Here is an 18119-nt window from a genome sequence, read left to right as displayed (position 1 = left end):
GATCCCCCAAGGAAGCTGTCATTGAGCTACAAGAAAAGCTGGGAGCCAAGAGCAAGTACGGTACAAGGCAGCCCTAGGGACCACGAAACACAAGTCTGTGAAGACTTCCTTTCCACTGCCGGTTCAACATCAACGCGCTCATCCCCTGCTCACGCTCCCGCTTCCTCTGGGCCTGCAACTAACTGCTTTCCTCACTTTCTACTCCATAGCTGGTCTACTTCAAAGACTCTTCCTCAGAGTTTCTGCCTGCACATGGCCCATTATGGCCTCACGTCAGTACTGTCAGCATCTGCTTCCACTGATATTTTATTTTTTCAGTATTTCTCAATTCAAAGTTCGAGGAAAGAATCAAGCCCTGATCATCTTTTTATCTATGCTGTGCCATAAATCACTGGCCTAGATCAGGAGCCCACGCACAGGCCAGGAGCTGCCAAAGGAGGTGGCAGCTTGTCAGGCCTGGTCACTGTCAGTCTAGTCCGAGACACGCCTAAACTACCATCGTATTATAATCCTTTGTTCCTGTGCTGTCAGTCATTTCAGACTATGAATTAAAGAACTATATATGAGTTCCATGCCACGCTGAAATACTGGCTAAAAATACTGCCTCAGGCAGCCTTTATTTTAGAGCAGAATAACACAATACTTCATTGAGATAAACTCTGCAATAAGACAAGGATTTTCCAAATACTGACCATACTCCAGACCTACCAAAACTGTTTAACTAAGATACAGAGTGGTCCTGTGTTACAGGCATACTGCTAGCTACAAGTCTTGAAAACAGTATTATATGGCTAACTGAAAACAGTAATACAACAAAAATGAAATCTGTACAATGAATACCAAAGAGGGAGGAAGAAAGGGAGGGAAAGAGAGAGTCTGGAAAGGGGAGGAAAGAGAAAGATTCTAATTACATGAAACCTTAAAGAAAAGTCAGTCTGGGTTTCCAGGTTTTTCAGAAAGTCATGGCACCTACCAGGGACTCCACTCCTACTGTGTGCCAAGCACCGGGCTAAGATGCCCCTTAATCTCCATCACAACTCAATGAGATAAGCCTCATGATACCTCTGTTATGGATGGGAGAACTGACCCTCAATTACTCACAATGGTCACAGTGGTTGTGAGCGGCCAAGAGTCAACCTTAGGTCTGTCTGCCAAAGGCTCATACCTTTCCCAGTAAGCCATACTGTCTCTGACCCTTCACCCCCTCCAAAACAGAGTTTGATGAACACAACAGCCTCTCTTTAGAAATTAGGATTACCATTAATACTCATCTGTACTATAGATGTAACAGCAGAAAGAGATGCATGTGTAGAGGGGAGGGCTGAATTGGCCACATGTCCCTTTTGCTAAATTGCTTCCCCCACCTTCTGCTCATAAAGGTGAAGGACCACGTGCAGCTGTCAATCACCCGCCAACCAGTGAACATGATAAAAAACAATCTCATCCCACAATCTTCTCCCTCCTTCCAGAGGGGGAGACATCATCCCAAGGGCTGCTATGGCTTTTCTTTGACTAGTGAGTGCCTGTGACTTTAGAACTGAACGCACTTGCTCCACGTCACACTAGTTCATGTCACAGCACTGCTGAACGCTAATTCAACATGGGACTGGAATACTGATTATCATTTCAGTGATTTTTCTGGTTTGTTGAGACCGCCTTTCTCCAAACCTACACATTCTTTAATATCATACTCAATTACTGTGAACAGCACTTTGTAGACTGAGAATGCTTCCGTACCAGTGGTATCATCTGATGTCCACAGCAACTGTGTAAAGTCAGCAGGACTATTTATTATTAAGAGAATGAACTCTGGAGCCAGACTTGTTGGGTGTGAATTCCAGTGCCATCACCTACTCGCTATGTGACGCTGGACAAGTTACTTAGCCTTTCTGAGACTCAGTTTCCTCATATGCAAAATAAAGATAATAAAAACCTACAGTGCAGAGGACTCTAGCAAAAATTAAATGAACAAATGCACGTAAAGTGCTTAGAATAGCATATTGTATCAATAAGGAGTTAATAAATGTTAGTAGTTATCATTTATCCTTTTACTGATAAGAAAACAGTCTCACAGACAGTAAGAGGCAGAGCCAGGACTGGAGCTCAGGTCTTTGCTTCTTAGTACCCACCTCACTGCCACCAAAAGATGACACTTCTGCAGACTCAAGGTCATGTCCTAATCTCCTCCAAATGGAACTTCAGGTAAAGCTTCAACCAGAACGTTAAATTAATATATTATAAATGTTATACAGACATGTGAAGTACTATACAGTGCCTGCATGATGAAACAACTCACTAAGCTTGGTAAATAACAGAAAAATGTGTGTCCATTTTGCAAGTTCTAAAAGGAAGAAATTTTCCAATCACCAAAGGTTTTAAGAGAGTTTGGATGGGTTGAAACTGGCAAGTTATTACCAAAAATGATTGTTTTGAAAAGTATTATAAAAACCATCCAAGAGATAGACTGTGCTCAGAAATCAGACACAACATTTCTCTTCAGCCTTGTGACTTGCTGTTTTTCACCAACTTTATCTGGCCTTCTAATGCTGTGTCTCCAAACCAACACCAAGGCCACACTCTTGAAAACACATACAATTTGTTCTCTGTGTTTCCTTAATGGTCTACCTTTCAATGAGCCCAGGAGGCTGAGTCTGCTCATGGTGAACCCCCCATACACAGCCACGTCTAGGCGTTTCGTTTCACCAGGTCAGGGATGCCCTCCCTCCCCCTTTCCCTGCTCGGTCTAGGTGGGATGGGGGGTGGCATTAAAGATGGTCCTTGCTTCCATCAAACTCTGTTGAGTCTGGGCTCTCTGGGAACAGGCTCATCCATCTAGATGAAGGAGAACTCCTACTTCCAACTTGAAAATAAAAAAACTTATTTTTAATTTAACTAACATAATCTGGAAGATTACCCACCTCTCTATTAACTACTATTACTCCCGGAAATTGGACTGGGGTACTAAGATAAGAAAATTACATTTTTAGGTTATATATGCCCGTACTGTGGGATTTTTTTCTCCAAAAATATTTGTGACTTTTGTAAGTAAAAAACATAAAGAGTTTTTAAAGGAAATTTAAAAAACAAAAATAATTGGAGAACCTCTAGGTAGCAGGAATAGCACTAAATTGGACGTTTGAACTCAGTCCCGCTCTCTGCCAACAACCCTGCGAGCTTGGAAAAGGACCCAGTCTCCAATGATACTGCAGTCCTGGCTGACACCTTGATGACAGCCTGGGAAAACCCTGAGCAGAGGACCCAGCTAGGCCAGGCCCGAACTCCTGAGCCACAGAAACAGCAAGATAATCAAGGTATGCTATTTTAAGTCACTACGTTTGGGGCAATTTGTTATGCAGCAAGAGAAAACCAATATAGCATTTATCAAATTCCCAGGAACACATGTTACTATACTCATAAGGTAGGAATTTTCATGTGTGTAAATGAAAGTGTTTTTTGAAACTTCAAATAAATATATAAATGTTAAGTAGAATTATTTTCATTTACTTTGCAATATTTTAAACCAAATACATTGTACTTATATTTGAGTATCTTTCATAAAAGCATCTCACCTCATCCTTATGGGGATTCTAACTCTAATACTAACTTCTAAAAATTAAGATAATTTTTACTAGACTTTCAAAGTAGTCCCTCTTACCTCTACAATTAGCTTAACTTAAGATCCTAAAATTGGACTAATTCAGACCTCTATATCTGGATGATCCGTAACCTGACAATTCAGAGAGAAAACAGAAAAAAATCTACTTGTCAGCACCAAAAATACTTCTTGTCAGGGAATAGATACCTTGGTTCTTTAGTTTCCAAATTTGCCCTGGGCCTTGTTCTTGCCTAAATTGCAGCTTTCCTGTTTCTGAAGAGAACCACAGTCCTGACCGGCCACCCTAAAAACAGAATCCCGTCTGGCTGGGTCTCCTACATTACAAGTCCACGTGAAATCCTGCCACCATCCCGTCTGGCTGGGGGTGGGGGTGGGGAGGCCGGAAGAAGGTCTGACAAAGGACAGAAAGAATACAGAAAGGCAGTGCTTGGAATGTCATGACCAGCATTTCCTACCACTGACCCCATACAGAGACTGCTAGACCAAATGGCACATCCTGCAGCTGGTCCCAGCTTGAACTGCACCCTGCCAAGAGGAAGGAATAACAGTCCCTGCGCCTGCACGCTACCCCATCGGGCCGCCAGTCCTCCTGACTATTCTCGCCTGAGCCTCCTCCGTCTCCCACTGCACAGCCCTGACTGCAAAGACCACGTCAACGTCTGGAACTGTCCCAGATTTAGAGACTCTGTCTGGCTACAAACAGGGTTATGAACCAACTCAGGGCTTTTTAAACAAGTGTATGAACCCACCTCAAAGCAAAGAATGGATGTTCCTGAAGTATGCACTTTAGTATCTTTCATAAAAGTACCCATCTTTATGAGGACCCTAATTTGAGTACTAACTTCTAAAAATTAAGACCATTTTTACTAGACTTTCAAGCACTCCTCTTACAACTACAATTAGTTTAACATAAGATCCTAAAATTGGACTAATTCAGACCTATATTATCTAAATGATCCTGAACCTGACAATTCAGATAGAAAACCACCTAAACCCACTCATCAGCAGAAAAACCAGTTCTGACTCGAAGAAGGGCTGCAAGGAGCATATTAGATTAAAACAAACCCATATGCGTTACAGAACACAATAAAACTCTGAATTACCTTGGAAATAAAGATTTGAACAAAATTTCCCTAAAGTAGATGGACTTCAACTCTGCCCAGAGCCCTGGGACACCTGTTTACTCTTCTCGGCCATCAAGAATGCTCCAGGAGAAAAGTCCGAAGGGCAGGACTCTGGGCACACCTGTAGCCTAGAACTCAAATGATAAATGCTTCCCATGGGGCATGTCCTGTAGGGCGGTATCCACATCAATAAAGGCACTTCATCACAGGATTCCCTGCCAAACCTGTGAGGGGTCTACAGCACGTGGCCTCATCAGCATCCATTCCCCGTTTCCTCCTCCTAACATGTTGACAGATATATTTGGTTGGGCATTCACCCCATTACATACAGCCCATCTACTCTGGAAAAAGCTGATCCTACCCCAATCCTAGGGATAGACATTTTCTTAAGCCACTCGGCTCATTCTGGTCACCTGGCCACAGTCAGTGGTTTGAGGAGTATGTGTGACTGAAGCGGTCTACCCAAAGCTTCAGGTTTCGTATAGACAGGATCCGAGGGATTCTACTTCCAGACTCAGCTGGCTGGAGCTCCAGAGATCACCAGGGGTTACGAATGCTCTGGAGAGTGGAGAACTCATATGTGGAGGCAAAGCAATTCCTTGTGAGAGCTGTGTGAAGGTAGGGACAAAGGCAGATAGATGCAGGATAGAAGAACAGGGTCCCCTGACCTACAGCTGGTTCACACAGGAGGTGGCTAAGGCTCCAGGTACAGCCAGAGTTCAAAAGTCTGAGCCAAGGGTCCTTCCGTTCACCAGGCCCCCTTATCAACCATAGCTTCTGAACCTACAAACGACTGTCCTACGTGTTCGCAAGATGGATCATCCTAGACTGTCACCCGCTTTTATAGTATAAAACAAAGCTATGAGACTACAAAAGAGAATTTTTTTAAAAAAAATTGCACCTTCATTTTCTGGGAAAGAACTAAAAAAACAAAGTGAAGTACAAGACAGTAAAACACTGCATGTCATATTAACTTAGGCTTTGGCATCAGGCAAACAATTCTGCAGCAACCCAGGAACAGAAGCAAAGGAGGAATATTATCAGGATAAGAGCCAGAAACTGATCTCCCAAAGGCAGTATACACAACATATGAGGCTGCAGAGGTGTGGCAATCACATTTATTGTACAGTAATTTTTTTAATTACAAAAACAATACATGCTTGACTTAATGAGTCCTATAAGAATAACCCTTCCCTGTCCCCACATCCCACCCCACCCCACTGCGGTGCCCAAAGTCAGCACGCCCTTCTCCACCTGCACACAAATATACAAACATATGTACACATCCCTAAACCTCCCACTAAAAAAAAAATAGGATCATATTACACACATTATTCTATAACCTGCATTTTTTTTTTTTTTTTTTTTTTGCTTAAAATAGAGAATGCCCAGCCCTCCCATATGATGTGTGTTTAAAGGTACAAAATCAAGCACACCTCTCATGGAAATGACAGTCCTAAAGGATCATGGAAAACATTAATTGATATGAATATCAGGAGGCAGAAAGCAAGTGTCTGCTTTTGTTTTATACCAGAAAGGGCATTCCTAAAATAGTTAGAAAATAAAATTATGTAGGGCTGAAACCCAGACATTTCGTCTGCTAAAGACCCATGAATGTTAACACTTGGCATTTTGTTAAAAAGGGGATTGTTTTATGTCTAGTGAGTGCAACAAATCAGGTATTTGAATGCATGTAATGTTCTACCCACTATCCTATTTTCAATTCACCTAAAAGTGAACTGTGCTTAGAGCCAAAAAGAAAAATGATCAGCAACGTTAGTTACGAGAGAATTGATTCCTCCTATCTCCATCTCAAAGGCCAGGCTTTAAAGTCTGTCTTTCATTTGCTATCAGACCATTCTGTCAATTAAAGCTGCAGAACCGTAAGGTTTTCCCACCTGAAAGGCGAACTGCTACCCTTGCAGGGAAGGTGACACGGGGCCTCCCTGCCAAACTCAACAATACCTCTTCCCTGCTCCACAGCAGCATTTTCTACCTTTTCCATTTGAATCAGCATTTTACATTAACTACATCTCTGAACTTAGCTCAATCTCCAGTCATCAAATTAATATTCTAAAAGCAATATTCACATGTCTCATGTTACTGTCAGCCTCCCCCCACCTGCAAGAATACAAATCAAGAAAGGCGGCAAGTTCAATTCCCAGATGATGGCCACTATTTCATTAAGAAATTAATTATCCAAAGCTATTCTTGAAACATGATTGGCTATCTGGAAAGGAAAGCTATACGTGACATAAAATAACATAGCTTTGCCCATAATTTTTAAAAATATATATATATATATTAGTTCCACAAAAGGCAAAACTGACCCTACGTGTATCAGCTATGATTTCTCCTTTTATTTATACTTCCTCCTACTGTTCCCACACTGATAGACAGAAAAATATGAAGCATGTCCCAATAACCCAATTCAACTCCAGACACAAATACACTATAAAAAAGGGGGAAGAAGAACTCAGAAGCGAGGCAGAAGTAGTTAAAACTACTTCTATCTAATCCATCCTGTTTCATTCTCAGAGGCTGGTACAGGGTATCAATGCCCCGTTTCCTTGGTTTAGTTAACAACACTCTCTACCTGAACAGACACAAACTTCTGTGCTTTACACAAAGTCCTGAAAAGCTGCAGATAAATTCTATTTTTCACTCAATGTTTTAAATATATTTAAGGAACTTGATAACACTGTGAAATCCTTTATAAAGAATTTTTACAACACAAAATTTCTCTGATTATTATATATATTTATGTTTTCATTTTTGTATATGACATTCTACTTTTGTAGAGCAGGACATGATTATTCCCAAATCTCCAGGGACCAAACACATTTTCTTATCTGGTAATTTGCTCCTGTCCCTGCTAACTACAAATGTCAAAAAGGTTCACGTCTTTTTCGACCGTTCACGGCCTTGCATTTTAATGAGTAGCTTCTCAATGATTAGACTGTTAATCTTAGGAATGCATTCAAGAAGATGCCTATGAATTTCAAAATTCCTCCTGAACATACATTCCTCAGAGGGCAGGCACAAAGTCTTCTACTTGCTTTAGAATGCCCCCAACATCCAGGGCCACAGTCTGCACGCAGTCAGCACTCTACAAACACCATATGGAAAGCACACTCATTTGAGTTTAATCGATATTACTCACGTGCCAACTGAGCAAACACAAAGCTCTTTCTGAGGGTATAAACAAAGACCTCTGCACTCTGATCACAGAAAGAGGAGGGAACAGTCTGTGGCAGAGAAGCCAGCTCTCTGCCACCACACACAAGCCTCAAGCCCACAGATGACCCCTGGTGTCTACTCACATATATTTCATTGTGGTCAAAGCGCTTCTTGAGGTTGTTGATGAAGGTCTCCTCACTGAGAGGTTCTAAAAGAACCATATCACCCACTCCAATCATGTTGTCCAGAAGCGATGTTTTCACCTCCATTTTGGCCATAGTCTCCTGCTAGAGGAAAGAGGGAAGAAGGGTCAATTTAAATGAGCAAAATTATTTCAGATGGGTTCTTAGCACCACTGGAGAAATGAAACACTGGTTGTTCCAAACGGCCCTCACCTGCCTCACAATGTCCTGACCTCCCCTCCCTACAACCTACGTCAGAAGCCTCTGAGGTGCTGCAGTCGCTGCCAAGCCACGAGAAGCCCCATCCGCCAACCTGCTGCCACAAACACACTTCCCTCCAGTCCATCATCCCAGGCAAAGTCCAGCTACAGAAGAGCCACTAGGAAGCCAGGGTCGCCATTTTCTTCTTTACACCATCCTCTCTCCCAACCTGTACTTGCAAAACTCTAGCAAGAGAACCCAATCCACCCCCTTCCATGAGCCCTTGAACACCACTGTCAGACTCGAGCCTCTGTGCACCTGCTTCCCCCAAGCTGCCATTCCCCGGCACTCCATGATAAAATTCAGAATGCATTTTCCCAGAAAATAACGTTTAAAAAAATGATGCTAACAGGGGCTGGCCCCGTGGCCAAGTGGTTAAGTTCGTGCGCTCCGCTGCAGGCGGCCCAGTGTTTCGTTGGTTCAATCCTGGGCGCGGACATGGCACTGCTCATCAAACCACGCTGAGGCAGCGTCCCACATGCCACAACTAGAAGGACCCACAACGAAGAATATACAACTATGTACCGGGGGACTTTGGGGAGAAAAAGGAAAAAAATAAAATCTTTAAAAAAAAAAAGATGATGCTAACATTTACTGAGTACTTGCCACATATCTGACACTACATCAAGAACTTTACATGAATTAATTAAGATAATCCTCACAATAACTCTATGAGGTAGGTTTGTTATTATCATCCCCATTTTAAGATAAGGAAATTGAAGCTCAGAGAGATTACGAAATTTTGCTTATGGTGACTTAAGAGTATGTTACATTTTGTGTTAAAGCTCTCAGTCACCACTTACGACACTGCACCTATGGGGGGAAATTTCATTCCAGGTACCAACACTAATTTATAAAGAAAAGAACACAACCCACTTGTAAATCGGAGGTTGCCTATATAATATAACCTGCCAAGAGTGACTTCAATGTTCTTAATTCTCATTCCAACACACATGCCACTATAACAGCAAAATCAAATTAACATGCAATGACTACTCATATATATTCATGACCCTAATACTAAGGAGAAAGTACATTTAATTCTTTGCATTAAGGAGTCACCCAGGTGGGACTACATCAAATTAAAAAGCTTCTGCACAGCCAGAGAAACCATCAACAAAACAAACAGACAACCTAGCAATTGGGAGAAGATATCTGCAAATCATATATTTGATAAGGGGTTAACATCCAAAATACATAAAGAACTCATACAACTCAACAACAACAACAAAAAAAGAAACCTGATTAAAAAATGGGCAGAGGATCTGAACATTTTTTCAAAGAAGACATAGAGATGGCCAATGGGCACATGATAAGATGTTCAACATCACTAATTATTAGGGAAATGCAAATCAAAACCACAATGAGATATGCAAATCAAAACCACAATGAGATATCATCTACACCCATCAGAATGGCTATTATTAAAAAGACAAGAAATAGCAAGTGTTGGAGAGGACATGGAGAAAAAGGAACCCTCATCCACTGCTGGTGGGAAAGTAAACTGGTGCAGTCACTATGGAAAACAGTATGGAGATTCCTCAAAAGATTAAGAATAGAAATACCACAGGATCCAGCTACTCACTTCTGGGTATTTATCCAAAGAACACAAAAACACTAATTTGAAAAGACATATGCAATCCCATGTTCATTGCCAAATTATTCACGATAACCAAGGCTTGGAAACAACCTAAGTGCCCATCAATGGATGAATGGATAAAGAAGATGTGGCATATAGATACAATGGAATACCACTCAGCCATAAAAACGATAGAATCTTGCTATTTGTGACAACAGGGATGGACCTTGAGGGTATTATGCTAAAACAAATAAGTCAGACAGAAAAAGCCAAATACCATATGATTTCACTCATATGTGGAAGACAAAACAACAACAACAACAAACAAACACATAGATACAGAGAATAGATTGGTGGTTACCAGAGGGGAAGGGGGTTGGGGGACGGCACAATGGGTAAAGAGGCACATTTGTAGGGTGATGGATGGCAACTAGACTCTGGGTGGTAAATATGATGTAGTCTATATAGAAGTCGAATGATGTACACCTGAAATTTATATAATGTTATAAACCAATGTTACCTCAACGAAAAAAGATTTTTTAAATAAATAAATAGAAAGGAACATACAAAAAAAAAGGGAGTCACCCAGGTATACTATATCTTAGAAAGGTGGGTCCATTTGCTTGAGACTTAGCAATTTAAATAAACGTCCTCCTATTCTAGTCCAGAACATCCAGAAGGTCTCCTAGAGGCAATGGAAACTACACTGAGTTAGGCTATTTTAAAGAGAACTAGGATGGAGTGGGAATTGCATAATTTTTTATTATTAATTACTAATGATTTATAGGAATCCACAAACATATCCTTTATTTCTAACCCTATTAAAAAAAATTTTCTTAAGTGCTCAGTGAAAAGCCAGAAAAGAAAGACCAAGAAGTAGAGAGGTTCTCTCAAAAAAAACAACTCAGTAAGGAAGAATTTAACTTTCAAAAGAATAAAAAGAGTTAACTTTTTTGTTAATACATGTTTTTTTAACTTCATGTCAACGACACCCAGAATAAATAACCCCAGGTATCTACTAAAACCCAACAATAGTAGCACTAAGAATGATTCCATCACTTTGAACTAGGCCAGACCCTGTTTTAAAACAAAATCAGAGGGGGTGGGGGTGGGGGCACCTGCCATTCTCTGGAGATGCAGCAGAATTCAGGGAGACAGCTGTTCCCCCTGCCAGGTCCGTGGAAAGACGTGCACAGAAACAGAACGTGAGTGCCCAACCTTTGTCACAATAACTTAACATTTAAATCAAATTTCAAGTTCTCAGTCTCATGAAATGCCAAAAGCACTCTAGTTGCTGTGCATTACACATAATTTGGCAGGTGAGGGAAGAAGGCTTGGGGATTAAGGGGGAAATCAACCTGAGAAGGGTTTCAAAAATAGCCACCTCAAACCAGCAATTTACATTAAGCGAAGAGGCTGAATGGGAACTCTGCCCGGGGGGGTGGATTCCTGTACATAAAGTCTATTTATGGAAACAGCTGCCGAAAGACCAGGGCTTCACTGCAGGTAACAAGAATTAAGCAGCCAGTCTTTCTCTGTAATTAAAGCTGCTTCACCATCTTTTCAAAAACAAGCTTCAAGCAAGTTTGTATGGGTTCCAATCTTTACACTTCTATCCCAACTTTATATCTGAAGCCGGGGAGAGGGCCAAACAAATGCCAAGCTATAGGCACTTGGTAAAAGTGAGAAACTCTGAAAATACAACTTTTGCAAACCAAAATGCAACAATGAGTAAACCAACTGAAAAGGTGATACCAACAGTCATTTAGTCATTCAAGCACAGTTTTATTTCATTTCGCTTTTTCGTCTTTTTAGCATCTAAGTACTGTTGGGGAGAAAACAGTGACATCCTCCCTCATTCTCATGGTAAAAACGGGACACTGAGAACACCGTGTGGAGGCACTGCCCTATCTTCCCACAAAGGGACTGACTTCCCTTCTGTGCCTACTGTCTCCAGCTTCAGTTTGGTTCACTTTGACATCTCAAAGAAATTAGTTGGTATATTTCCTCCACCAAAAAAAGTTGATCTGTTTTTTCTCTGAAAGAGCAATGCTTACCACAACAATAAATTTCAGAATCACTTGCTAACTCAAGATTTTCATAAACTATTAGAAGAATTCACATGGGAGAATTAAATGAGAACCTACATAGAGCACTTAGGATGCTTTCTGTTCGCCCTTGCCAAGACCCCCATGGGACTCCATGTTCTAGAGAAGCAAAATTTCTCCCATGTTCCAGGAAGGCAGCACGTGATCCAGTCTAAGACGATCAGCAGACTCCCACCTCCCAGCCACTGTCAGTGACTCAGGGCTGCTCAGACAGCTGAGCCTGAGGCTTGGGCTTGAAATCTTAGGACAAAGGTTCTATACACCTCTGGATGGCATGATCTGCAGAAGTGATCCTTGGAACTGCTGCAGCCATGTCTGCTTTCATGACAGGGCCCCATCTGAGGAGGAAGACAACACATGGAGGAGGGCAGGGCAAGAAAACAACCAGGAATTTGTGTTGGAGCCCTCATAACATCACAAACCTCTGGATCAAATTGCACTTGAAGGCTGCCCCACAGCTCTCAAGTTTTCAGTCATGGAGGCCAGTTAATTCTCCCTATTGTTTAAACTGTTTGAGTTAGATTTTCTATTATTTGCAACAGAAAGTATCTTACCTAATAAAAGAAGCTGATAGCTGGTACGAGGAAGAGGAAATGGAGTATCATAAGTAAAACACAAAAGAGCATGGACTGGCTGAGCTCAGGCCACAGGGTAGAGGGCGTAAGGACCTACTGTCTTGGACTGGCAAGATGATCATCTTTGTTATTTAATAGTGAAACAGCTGATTAAACCATGGGCTGTTGTGCCTTAAGACTTGGACCTTGTGCCTGCAACTTTAGAGAATTCGAGAAAAATTCAGATGCCAGACGATGTGTCAGCTACTTTTAAGGATCTATAAGAAAAGCACAAGCCTGCTGTGAAACTGGCCTGTCTGAAAGCCAGAGAGGAAAACATATGGTGCTGCTAAGAAGAGGAGTCACTCTGCCCAGAGGTGGGAGATGCAGAGGAAATGGGACCTATCCTAAGTTTTGTTTTGCCTCTACGGCCTAAGAAAGCGATAGCGCTCACACCACGAAGCTACGGCACAGGAGAGGTACCACCCTAGACATTGCTTTCTATGTGTCTTAACTGTTCCCAGGTGGATTGTACTACCCAAGAGCTAAGGCACTCTGCAGGGCACCAAGGCCAGGTCCAACTGCCAGGAGACAAGTTCTCAGACAAGTTCTAGGTTCAAAACCTTGGGAGCTGGCAGTATCTCCAGTTTCGGTTACTTAGTCCATGGAAGCAAATAAACCTTAAAAGTCAACCATATTTTTAAGAGATCTATACTGCCAAAGAAGTCTGGTGGACAGTAACTTAGAACTGATTGATTCTTAAGACAATCAACCCCAAGAACTCCAACTCATGAGAACAAAAACAGAACCACGAAAGCATCACAGCCTCTGATAAAGCCATCTTCCCCAATGCTGATCTCCGATGCAGCCATGGAAGACAATGGACAAAGGAGATCTTCTCAAAGAGCAGAACCTCCAAAGAGGGGTGTGGCTGTGTTTTCAGCCACACAGGGAAGAGTTTCATTATGTTGGTGGCAGCATTTCAGTCTCACAAGTATGGTACGAAAGGTGGATGTGAATGTTGGACAGCCACAGGAGAGAGCCACAGTAGACATTTTTTTTTAAACGGGACACTATCCAATATACAGATAGCACCTAATCTCCCTTTTAGGGAATCCCCAGTTATCTTGGGATAACAAGTAACCTAGTGAGAAGTAGTGCCCAATTCCCATTCCAGAATCCAAAGGAAACAGATCTGCTCTCTCCGTACCCCAAGGAACATGGCTTATGTACAGCCACTCAGATGCTCCTGGAACTTTGAGTCGTAGGTGACGACGAACGCAGGCGGTGGGGGTTATACTCATCAGTCACTGCAGTAATAGCAGCAGCATGAAGACCAGGTGGTTCTGTGGCATGGCTTCTCCTACAGATCCTGCAGCCCAGCACTCTGGCCTTTCCTTGGTCTCTGCCTATCTCCCAAGCCTGTATCTTTCGAAGTCTTCCAACCTTTCTGCATTTCTGTCTCTACATTCTTCCTGCATTGCCAGCAACCAAGATCCTTCAGTGACATGAACACTAAGTACAGTGGCCAAAATATAGTATTATATCACTGTTTGATCTTTATTACTATGCAAAACCTAACCTGTTTCTCCCAATCTTGGTGAAAGCAATCTACAAAATACAGCACTGGGAGAGCTTTCGGGGAACCTGGGAGCAGGGTCCCTTCAGCTAACATGCTGATTTAGCCCAGCCACCAGCCCACCTATTGCCTCATCTCTTTCCACCTGTTCATCTATCCAAGAAAAACAAAATAAATGACCAAAATTACTACCTGTATTTTAGTGTACACCAATTCACTTTCTGGCATCTTTTGCAGTATAAAAATACCACTTAACATATTGAGAGCATCACTTCAAAAATTCCTCAAAATCCAAAAGAGAACGCAGCGTAAATATCCTATAGCATCTTAAAATGTCATCTATAACCTAACATTTAAATATAAGTAATCTACCCAGTCACCAACCTTAAATGGTAAGCCACCTACCATGTTAATGTCATCTGTGCCCAGGAATGTCAAGATCACATTCCCCAAGCCGATAGCCCCACGGAGAGACAGCCAAACCAGACGGCACATCCGTATGAAGTACATGGTCATTCTACTATTCAATATCAAAATGGAAACCCTGAAAAGCTACTCCAAATTAATCATTAACTTAATAATAACTAATAAGAGATGCAGGATAAGCTCAAACAAAACATTTGGTGGTCTCTCACATTAAGCAAAGTTGTCAGAATCACAGATGAAAACAAATGCATATTTTTAAGTTGAAATAGCTTTACTGTAGAATTTGAAAGAACATTCACAAATCAGAGGTGAGGCCACAATGATTAACAAGAATTTTTTAAATTTGAAGGAAATTTGAAAGCAAAGCCATCAAAGCCACTTGCGGGAAAACTTAATGAAAGTAGATATTTATTGCTTTGGTAATTACAAATGAGGACATTTAAAACACATCTACTATGACATCATTAGCAATACACATCGGAGGCAGCATCTTCACGGAGTCTTCTCAGCATAGTAACTACAGTTCTTATCGGACTCCAGTTCCAATTCCACTCCTTAACCTCCCTGTATGGTGTCACGTGTGCTCGTGTGCTCCACAGCCCCTCTTCTAGAGAATCAGCTCCTAGATGTAAAAAGTCACACCTTATTCATCTTTATTCCCCAAAGGCACAGTGCACAGCCTCTTGCATATGGTATGCATTCAGAGAAGTACAAAGGGAAAACAAGTATGCAAATTTACGAGTGATGACTGAGTCACTCCATAACGCAGTTCTCACAGCTGCCATCAGTTGGTCTGTCACAGCCGACCAGAAGGCAAAATAATGACCCAGCCTCAAGCCACTTTGATCCACTCCTCTGAAAACATGATATTATCAACAAAGGACAGGAAACAGAATTGAGTCATTTGGCTCCCAAAGAGATCACTAATGCTTTTAAGAATAACATGAGAAACACATTTAAGTAAGAGAACCAGGCCGATGTGGCAGGATTTCATGGACAAAATAAATCTCAGCAAATCCCAATGGCAAAACAAAGGCAGAGGGGGCCAAGTCCATAGGCTGTGGATCAGTACCTAATGTGAGGGAGGAGCTAAGTAACGGAGGAGAACTGGAATTTCCTTCCTAGATCTTTCAAAAGAGCGCCAAACCTCGAGGTTAGTTAAATCTCCATTCAAGTCAGAACACCCGCCATTACAGTATGGAGTCCCGTTGGCCCCTGGCATTGTGTTAAGTGCTCTCGACACAGCGAATAATCATGGTACTTGCCCTCCCCACACGACCCCCAGGAGCTCACAGTTCAGTAAGGGAGTCAAGGCAAGAAAATAGGCCACTTCTGAAATTTCAAATGACCTTTTGAATGAGTAAAAGCAATATATGTTCACTATAGAAAAAAAAGTGTGGATGAGCTAAAAGAATATAAGCCAAATTCAACACCCTCATGCTTTAGTCTAAATCCTTTTGAATTTATCAGAATCCTTATGGAATCAGATTTTTGTAACCAAAGAATCGCCATCATTTCTGGTTTTATATATTTCTGCTTCAAGACAGGAATGTAAAACAGATCCATAGGAGCTAGAAACTGTGGGGCTACAGCAATAATATCCCCATCACTCTTAAATTCAGCCAAACTGCATGCCCATCTGCCCCTTTATTCTTTACTTTCTCCCCTCCCCCAAATTAGCAACTCATATTATCAACAGCCTGCCCACCAATCATCTCTACCACTTGGCTGTGTCTAACATCTGAATACATGTCAAAAACTTGTATCTGCTACCATACAAAAACAAAAACAAAAACAAACCTCTTATTCCCCCTAAATTCCACAAAGTCACAACTGACTCGGTTTCTCATCCTTGTCCTCTCCCTGTCTCTTACTCCCTCCCCCTCACAGCCAATCTGTCTCATAGATTATAGCACCTTAATCACTCCCACTATCATCCCTTGCCCTCTCTTCCCCACTGTGACTGCCCTAGCGCAGCCTTCATCATTCTTCTCTGGAAGGCAACACCCTTCCAAGTGGCCTCTCTGCCTTGCCTTGCCACCACAGCCTCTGCCAGCCCTCTCCTTCCCCAACCATGGGCCATACTCCCCAACCTGCCTTTCGAAATCACCACCTGATCAGGGAAGCTCTCCTTTAAATCCTTCAACAACTCTCCTGTGTCTTTAAGCCAATATTCAAATTCCTTAGTAGATCCTCAAAAATATGAAACATAGAATTACCATATGACCCGGCAATTCCACTTCTGGGTATACGTCCAAAAGAAGTGAAAGCAGAAACTCAAACAGACATTTATACACCCATGTTCAAAGCCAGCATTATTCATAGTCAAAAGGTAGAAGCAATCCAAGTATCCGTCAACTGATAAATGGATAAACAAAATGCGGTATACACAGGCATGTGCCACCTAACATGCAGGTCAACGACAGACGGTATATACAACAGTGGTCCCATAAGGTTAGTACCACATGGGTTAGGCATGTAGCAGGCTATACCACCATAAGTTTGTGTAAGTACACTCTATGATGTTCGCATAATGACGAAATCACCTAATCAGAATGCATACTGTTAAGAGACATGTGACTGTACATACAATGGAATATTACTCAGCCTTAAAAAGGAAAGAAATTCTGACACCTGCTGCCACATGACGAACCTTGAAGACATGCTGACTGAGAAAAGCCAGTCACAAAATGACAGCGCCTGACCCCACTTCTATGAGGTACTAGAGCAGACAAATTCAGAGACAAAAAGGAGAACAGTGGTTCCCTGGAGCTGAGGGAGGAAGGAAGGGGAACTTGTTGTTTAATGGGTAAGGAGTTTCACTGTGGGAAGATGAAAAAGTTAGGGAGATGGATGGTCGCGATGGCTGCACGACAATGTGAATGTACCTAATGCCACTGAACTGTACACTTAAAAAGGTTAAAATGGTTGATTTTATGTTACATATATTTTACCACAATAAACAAATTTCCTTATCAGAGATCACATAACTCCACAGCCTGCCTTGAGCCTTCCTCCTCAGTCTCATCTCTCTCTCTGAAGTCCCCCTACCCTAGGGCAAACTTCCCACGACACACGAACATCCCAAGGCCTCTGGCAGCTCCTTCAACCAGGCCATGGCTAACTGGGCCAGGGGTGTACACCTGCCCAAACGACTCCAGCTTCCAGGATCGGGAATTAGGACAGAGACTATAGCCAGGTGGCTGCGAGCGCTGGACCAGGAAGCTCCTGTAGATGCAGGGGACGGGGTGTATCATTCAGGGGAGCCTTGCCAGGCTCCTACAGAGGAAGACGGTCTGAGGAGAGGAAGGAAGCAGACGTGTAGAGAGAAGCAGCGATGAGGGACCACGTGGGACAGACAGGAAGGCTGCTGTAGATGCTGAGAGTGGTTCTAGCTGTAGGCCCGAGAGGTTCAGCTGAGCTTCTTATCTGAAATAAATCCAGCCTGACTTAACCAGTGTGAGCAGCCACTCCCCAAAGGCAGCGTGCTCCGAGCGAGCCAGAACTCCT

At 42.3% G+C, this 18119-nt stretch overlaps 1 protein-coding gene across 12 annotated transcripts in view; it reads right to left on the bottom strand.

The window, feature by feature from the left end:
* The window catches only part of MYO1B (myosin IB), a 185514-nt gene that overhangs the window by 137529 nt on the left and 29866 nt on the right, over positions 1-18119 (bottom strand). For 6 of the 12 annotated variants that reach the window (XM_070508267.1, XM_014837538.3, XM_070508264.1 and 3 more), the window contains exon 2: positions 8064-8207. In XM_070508267.1, coding sequence (XP_070364368.1) covers positions 8064-8198 — 135 coding nt within the window. In that variant the 5' untranslated portion in view covers positions 8199-8207. The remainder of the gene's footprint in view (positions 1-8063; positions 8208-18119) is intronic. The other 6 variants (XM_070508265.1, XM_014837540.3, XM_070508270.1 and 3 more) reach the window with 1 other exon arrangement.

The sequence above is a fragment of the Equus asinus genome, chromosome 4, assembly GCF_041296235.1.
Source record: "Equus asinus isolate D_3611 breed Donkey chromosome 4, EquAss-T2T_v2, whole genome shotgun sequence".
Lineage (NCBI taxonomy): Eukaryota > Metazoa > Chordata > Mammalia > Perissodactyla > Equidae > Equus > Equus asinus.
This window is presented reverse-complemented; position numbering and strand designations above follow the sequence as displayed.